This window comes from Accipiter gentilis, chromosome 9 (assembly GCF_929443795.1).
Source record: "Accipiter gentilis chromosome 9, bAccGen1.1, whole genome shotgun sequence".
Classification (NCBI taxonomy): domain Eukaryota; kingdom Metazoa; phylum Chordata; class Aves; order Accipitriformes; family Accipitridae; genus Astur; species Astur gentilis.
In genome coordinates, this window is record NC_064888.1 from 28,744,901 (window position 1) to 28,752,433 (window position 7,533).

Here is a 7,533-nt window from a genome sequence, read left to right on the forward strand (position 1 = left end):
TTTGTTTTCCCAAATAAAAGCCCCAGCAGGGTCTCTTTTGCACCGTTGTGGCTTTATTTGAAGAAACTGGCTTTTTCCCATAGCCCAGCGTGTCAGTTTATCCTCTGAACTTAACCTTACGGGAACCCGAACAACAAAAACTCACAGGGTCCCAGAGCTGGAAAGGTAAAGAAATTGTATCTTTTTATTGGACCATTTAAAGCGTGTGTGGGCCAATTCAGAGAAAGCAGAAGAAAAGAAGGCAAAACTCCCTCTTCTGTCTCTCCCCTCTGACACAATCTCAAACCATCGTTGGTGTCATTCCCCCCCTACTGCCTTGAGTCCCTTCAGCTGTGCTGAGGAAGCTGAGAGGCATTTCTCCTGAAAATAATTTATAACAGCATGTCTGAGCCATTTCACATAGAGGTGCTCCCTCAAAACTCCCCAAGCCAATCCCACATCTCCCTGCAGGAATTAGTAGCCTTGGCTAAACACAGAGGTGACCTCGGTGTAGGATAACTCTATGAAGAGTAACTTTGTCAATGACCTATGCTTCTCCCTACGTACATTATAGATGTTGTTTGACCAAGCCTTTCCCTTCTTAGCATAAGCTGCTGCATCCCCTGGGTGCCTCAACTGCTGTTGCAAAGCACCTGGAAGAGACAACAGCTCAGCTATTCCCTTTGGTTTTCGTGCGCTCTCCAAATTGGATGACTGAAGTTGTGCAAATGCTGCACTCTGGATAATTGTTTTTAAATGGATTTTGTTTCCTTTCTCTGTTTGATACTCAGCTCAAATATCCCAGTGTTTTGAACTGAACGGTGATCTTTCCACTTTTTATTTTAAAGTATATGCTTACCACCTGGCTTGTTGCAAGTAGTTACTGGGGCTAAAATATTGGTTTAGAGCTCTGCTTGGTTTCTAAATAGTCACCTGCTTATGTGCAATGGCTTCTCCTCTTTGATGGATGATCATGGCTCACAGATAAGGTTTCCAGAGCAAATGAGTATGTCCTCAATTTCACACATCTCTGTTTTCAGCAGATGTTCTGAATTCAGCAGTTTCTTAGAATTTGTGTATTTGTTTAATATCAATTCTAGTGAATCAGGGTCAACAGAAATTGAGGCTGGGGAGAAAAATGTTTATTGTTTCATCCCCAGTTTTGAAGTGTTGTTCCTGTGTTTTGGAGACAGCTGGCCAAGACCTGCAGCAAATGGGCAGGGTACAGGGAGGGAAATGCAGACTTCTTTTGGACTCCAGCTTTCAGCAAGGTCTCAGGGTAATCCTGAGCTTTTATAGTCACACATATAATTGCTGTAGCTTGGGAGGCTGTATATGGCTTTAACATGGTGATAGCAGCATCCCATGGATTATCTGGAAACTACCCATCTGGGCTCTGCCATGACTGATCTTATTTTGTCTTCATATTGCTGTGGTGAGGAGGAATAGAGCCTTAAGCTGTTTTTAAAAAGGAAAAAAAACCCAACTTAAAGAAACTAGCTTGTTTCTGCCATTCTTTGGTAGTTCCGTTTGCTTCCAGGCTAGAAGGCTTTTGTCTTCTGGAGGTATCACGACAGCAATGCTCATGGCTAAATTTCCATCATGGAAAGAAAAGAGTGCAATGTGGAAATCCCAAACAAATAGCTTATTTTAAAAGTAGTTTTTAAAAGTCTTGTTTTCTGAAGAACGTGGGAATTGATGAAGATGAGTCAAAGGATTCTCCATAGTGCCTGAACAAACTGCTTTTCATTTTTTTAACTCATCAGTTTGATACATTTCCCAGGCACAGAGTCTTTGTTTAAACATCAAGGAGTCCAGAGCCTGGTGCTAACATAGCTTTCCTGTGCTAGGACAAAATGAGCTGCTGGATTTGCTCTGGCTCTGTTCCTTGTGGGCTGGTACCGGATTATGGCCAATATGATTTCAGTCTGTCTAGATGCTTAAGAGAAGGTAGGACAAACTAGGAATATCTGTGATTTTCCTGCTTGACATTGGAGGCCTACCTCTGTGTCTGTAGGCACTGCATTGGCCCAGGTGGTTTGTGGTTAAGGTGCTGAAGCAGAGAGCTCTGGCTCTAGACAGGTCTTTCTGTCACGTTTGCGATTCTGCTCCACAGAGCTCCACTGGTGTGGAGTTGTTTCTGTTGGTGCCACCCAGCACTGGGATTGAACCCTGGCACTATCTGGTCCAAGCTATTCAGTACAGAAAACATAGCAAAACTCCTGCCATCTGCACAGCTAACTACCTGGCTTGCCCGAAGAAGGCCTGGGAGTGAAACAGCCTCTGTTTGCTACTGCTGGAGAGCCAGGGCATGGTGGGGAGTTGGTGTGGACCTTCCATGCTTGGTCTTGCTTGGGCTTCACAGTCACTTGCTGACTAACTGTCATAGCATGTAACAAGGGCAGGGCACCCTGGCCTCTGACGTGCTGAGTGTCGTGGTTTAACACCAGCCAGCAACTAAGCACCACGCAGCCGCTCACTCACTTCCTCCCCCCCCCCAGTGGCATGGGGGAGAAAATCAGGAAAAGAAGTAAAACTTGTGGGTTGAGTAAGAACGGTTTAATAGAACAGAAAAGAAGAAACTAATAATGATAACACTAATAAAATGACAGCAGTAATAATAAAAGGATTGGAATATACAAATGATGCACAGTGCAATTGCTCACCACCTGCCGATCAATGCCCAGTTAGTCCCTGAGCAGCGATCTGCCTGCCCCCACTCCCCCCAGTTTATATACTAGATGTGATGTCACATTGTTGGCCAGTTTGGGTCAGCTGCCCTGGCTCTGTCCTGTGCCAACTTCTTGTGCCCCTCCAGCTTTCTCGCTGGCTGGGCATGAGAAGCTGAAAAATCCTTGACTTTAGTCTAAACATTACTTAGCAAAAACTGAAAACATCAGTGTTATCAACATTCTTTGCATACTGAACTCAAAACAGAGCACTGTACCAGCTACTAGGAAGACAGTCCTATCCCAGCTGAAACCAGGACACTGAGGATCAGCTACCTGGTTTTTGGAAAGTGTTTGGGTGCAGAGAGTGAAAAAGGGCCCACAAAGGAAAGGAGAAGGCTGTTCCCTGCTGCATTTGGCTGGTGCTGGTGTTCTCTGCAAGCTGGTGAGAAACAAGGTTCAAGATAGCTATCACATCTCGTGCTGTCCCTTATTGAGTAGACACCTTCTGCCTATGTAAGTTGTTAGAAAACAATTGGTGATGTGCTGATGTATCTGCTGCTTTTCTGTTGCCCCTTGATGGGTTGTCTTGATCCTTTATGGGTTATTAAGGATTAGTTGTGGGTTTTGCTACCTAGGAAGTGGAAGCTGTTGGGGACTGGGGTTTGCAGGCAAGGAGTATTTGGAATAATGAAGACTGGACAATTTGTGGGCACTAACTTGTGATCCCAAGGCTGTGAGAGTTGTGGTGGCAGAGAGTCCCTTTCTAGCACGGACTCAGCATGGCTGTGTATGCTGCAGGGACATGGAGCTAGCCTGACATGGTGGTAGCTGGTCCAGAGACACCTTAATCTTCTGAAAAATGGGGGAAATTATTAATAGTGTTCTGCTGCTTTATCAATTTAAGTGTGCCCATGCCAGAACACTTAGGTCTTTTGGTTTGTGTGCCTAGTGTACAGCACAGTATGGTTTTCCCCTGGTGTCAGGTTCTAAGTGCTTCACTGTAGCAACTAATGCATTGTTTCTGTAAACTGCTGAAGGACTGCTGCTCTATGCAGGGGCTGGACCTCCCAGTTGAAAGCTGCTTTGGCTGACCTATTCTTGGGGCAGGAGAATTGAACTGATTAACAAACCAGCGAAGCAAGGTTTGCTTTGCTGCAGTATCTTGCAAGTATCTGTATTCCTTTCCTGCCTATAGAGAAAAGCTAATCCTCCCCCCCCCCCCCCCCCCCCCGCCTTTTTCTTTTCTTTCTTTTTTGTTGCCTGGCCTGGAAAGGGAAGTGGAGGGAGGAAAATGGGTGTGACTCTGCTGGGATGCTTGCGTACCACTGCAGTGAGGTGTGAAGGCATAGGGAACCACTGGGAATGAGGCACCTGGGTGGTGTTCAGTGCTGCACAGGAAGCTCTGAAAGCAGGAATCCAGACTTCCTGGTTTCTCCTGTCCCTTTGCTGCTGAAATTTTTCACTTGGAGACATCGCCAGGCTGCCATTAAAAATTGCTGCCATCTTGCAGCACTGCAGACTGAGGTCTGGTCTGAGAGATAGAAGACAAGCTTTAGTGTGGCCAGGCTCGCTCTGGGTGTGATGGGCACTTGTTTAGAGGTGGGAGGTTGTGAGGAGATCTGCTGTGACCCTTTTCAGGCACCTGAGAAGAGGAAGAGGGATGGTCCCAGTGACTAAAAGATCCCTGGGTATGCTTCTCATCCTGCTACCTTTCCTCAGCACAGTGCTCCTCTCTCCCTGAGCTCACTTAGGCTTTTACATATTAAAGGTGTATTAGCAGGGAAAATGGTGGAGAGGAAATAACACAAACAGGCTTCAGCTAGCTAGCAGGAGATATTCACTAGATATGCTGCTGGGCTTTGGTCCATGTGCAGCTGCCTGTCCTGATTTCCTCTCCTGAAGTGCCACATGCTCAGAGCACCAGTCTGGGGCTACCCTGTGAAAACAAAAAAAAAACCAGTAGCATGTGGAAGTGGGGAGAGAGGGGTCCAAGCTGCTGGCGCTGCCTAGGGCTCACTGAGATAGCTCATCTCCTGTGAGTAACTCCCTGCTCCTGCCTGAGCAACTGCCAGAGGACTCTACGGGTTGGGCAGTCTGGCCCCTTATGTATCTCACAGGTAGTCTAAGGGTTCTTTTTTGGGAGAGCAGCTGACTCCTCATACCTGTGTTGTAGTCTTACAACTCTGGGCCACACATACAACTTGTAGGATAAAGAAGGTTTTGTGGAAGCCTTGAGGAGGGTTGTATGCATGTCAATCTGTCCTGCTGGCTTTGCAGAACGGCAGATGGAGGGGATCTGTGTGCTTGGAGGGCCATGGGAGTACCAGAGCTCAGAGATGCCCATCCATGTCTCACTCCATGGTAGAGCTAAGGACCCATCTGCCCCAGCCAACCCCACGGCTCTTGTTCCCAGTTTTCAGACTGTGAATGCTTCAACCTTTCGACCTGCATACAGGTGCAGAGTTGCTGCTGGGTTGGTTTGCGAGTAACCTTCCAAGGGTTAATGTATTGTGAGAAGGTTGCAAAGGGCTGAAGCCTGGAATCCCCTCGATCCCTTGCCTGGAGAAACACAAAGTCCAATAAGCCAGCACCCCTGGATTCATGTTGGGGGGGATTAATTCATGCACTTGATGTTAAAGCTTGTCCGAGAGGTTTGCACGGGGGGGCCATCGCTAGGGCTGGTTGGCCTCTCTAAATGGTTGCTAGGGTCCTGGCATCAAGGGCCAATGTAGCTGCCCACAGCCACGGTCACGGAGGGAATTACATAGCCACAAAGAAATTGTTATTCTACATAATCTGCTCTTTGGAGAGTGATTGTGGGGAAACAGGCTGGCCCCAGCATGCCGCCAGCTCTGTGATCATAGAAGCGTGCTGGCTGCAAAGATCGGCCAGGGCTCGCCTTCTGATCTGGGGACACCAGGGCTCGAGGCGCTAATCTGCTTTATCAGCGATTTCTCTCTCCTGACACAAAGGTGTTTACTTGTTTTAACATCTCCCAGGACTCTATTTCTCCTTTTGTGTGGTCTTTATCCCCCGATGAGGGCTTTAGCCCAGATTACAGACAGAATTAAGGCATTTGGCGATGTGCCTCAGAACTGTGTGATGCTGGATCAAGGAGCAGAAAGTAACAAAATAATGGGGGGAGATGCTGGGAGTGACCCCACTGTGGGATCCATGCTGTCGGCTTTCAGGACTGCTTCATTGTCCTGGGAACCAAGAGCCTGTTGGAGAGGGGTGGCCGTGCGGCTGGGTTTGAAAAGCAGGTGCTTCAAGGTTTATTGTGTCCAGCATTTTTGATTTAGAGGGTGTGAGGAGGAGGAGGAAAAAAAGGAGAGTTTGCAATAGGTGGCCATTTCAAGCAGCTGGACAGGTTGTCCCCTCTGTTCCCAAGAGTCTGCCATGGCTAGGTGTTGCTGGCTGCTGGGGCAGGTGGAGTGATACTGGGGATGGGCTGTGCTGTGTGCCTGATGCAATTTCATATGTCCCAGGGAAGGGGATCAAACTCTTTGCAGTCTGGCAGGGTGGGCCCTCACGAAGCACCATCCACCTGGTGAGCTGCTGGTCTTGCACATGAACAAGCAGCAGAGTGATACAGCCACAAAGCATTTGTCTTAGAGCTTCATGGAGATCTTGCTTTTGTTCTTTCATAGCAAGCAAGGAATTAGAAAGGAGGAGACGGTCCAAAAAAAAAAAAAAAAAAAAAGCTAGCCTTTGGAAAGTCATCTCCAGAGCAGCCCTGGGGTGGTTGCTCTTGACCTGTCATGTTCAGCCTCAAATATGGTATTTGCAGTATGCAGTGTGACTGGAGGGGGTTGAGGAGAACATCCATGGCAGGCTGGGTCAGGAGAGTCTCATTTGCCTGTGGGTCTGAGCTGTGTGTCAAAGATATGGGGAAATACCCCAGTGAGCAGTATTTTGAATGATGGAGTCTGGGATGGAATGGGATTGACTAGGTAAGCGGCTCTTGCAGATTATGTGGAGTTTGACTAAGTAGAGAATTTTCTCCCATGGAAATGGAGGCCCATCATTCAGAGTACTGGTCACTTCTCCCAAGGAAAATGATCCTGTTTTGCTGGAGGTCAGCTGTGCCAGTCCCTTGGCTCTTCCTCTTACAGCTGTGACTCCTGCTGGTCATCCTCCGTGACAGTTAGTGGCCCAACCAGCAGCAGAAGCTTGGGAAGGGAGAGGAAAACTGTGCAGGCTTTTGCATTCTGCTAAATCACAGAAATGAGATCTAGGAGACTTCTGTGGTACCATCTCTGCTCTGGCCAGCTCAATTGGAAGGGTACTTTGCTCTGAATGAGTCTTCCTCGGTTGTGTTTTGTTGCAGCGGTCAGCTGTTGACCTGTTTAGGGACTGACTTCCACCGTGGAGCTGGAGTCCTTGATGTCTTCTATGAAACACCCTCCCTTCTCCTTTCTTGTGGATATGACACCTACATCCGCTACTGGGACATACGGACCAGCACCAGGTGAGCCTACCCTGCTGGCATCTGGGGCCTTCATGAGGCTCCTGGGCTCTCCTTGTGCAGTGTCTGCAGACTTGCCTGCAGCTGAATTAGCTCCTTCAGGTAAATTGAGTCTCAGTTCCAGTGGTGGAGGAGTGGAGGTTCAGCCCTGCTCCACTTTGTGTTGCCCTTGCAGGAAGTGCGTCCAGGAGTGGGAAGAGCCCCATGACAGTGCCCTGTACTGCATAAGGAGTGATAAGAACCATATGATTGCCAGCGGCTCTTCTTACTACGGTGTGGTGCGGCTTTGGGATAAACGACAGACTCGGTGCCTGCAGGTGAGGGCTGGCCAGAGGCTGGGCAGCAGCAGAGCTTTTGAGTTGTTCTCCGGCAGGCTAGTGCCGATGTCTCTTTGGAAGAAGAGAGAGGGGCTGT

General features: G+C 48.2%; 1 protein-coding gene across 3 annotated transcripts in view; it reads left to right on the top strand.

Annotated features, from left to right (window-relative positions):
• Positions 1–7,533, top strand: part of FBXW4 (F-box and WD repeat domain containing 4) — a 63,464-nt gene that overhangs the window by 55,493 nt on the left and 438 nt on the right. For all 3 annotated transcript variants that reach the window (XM_049809931.1, XM_049809930.1, XM_049809932.1), the window contains 2 exons: positions 6,982–7,122; positions 7,295–7,436. In XM_049809931.1, the coding sequence (XP_049665888.1) occupies positions 6,982–7,122; positions 7,295–7,436 (283 nt within the window). The remainder of the gene's footprint in view (positions 1–6,981; positions 7,123–7,294; positions 7,437–7,533) is intronic.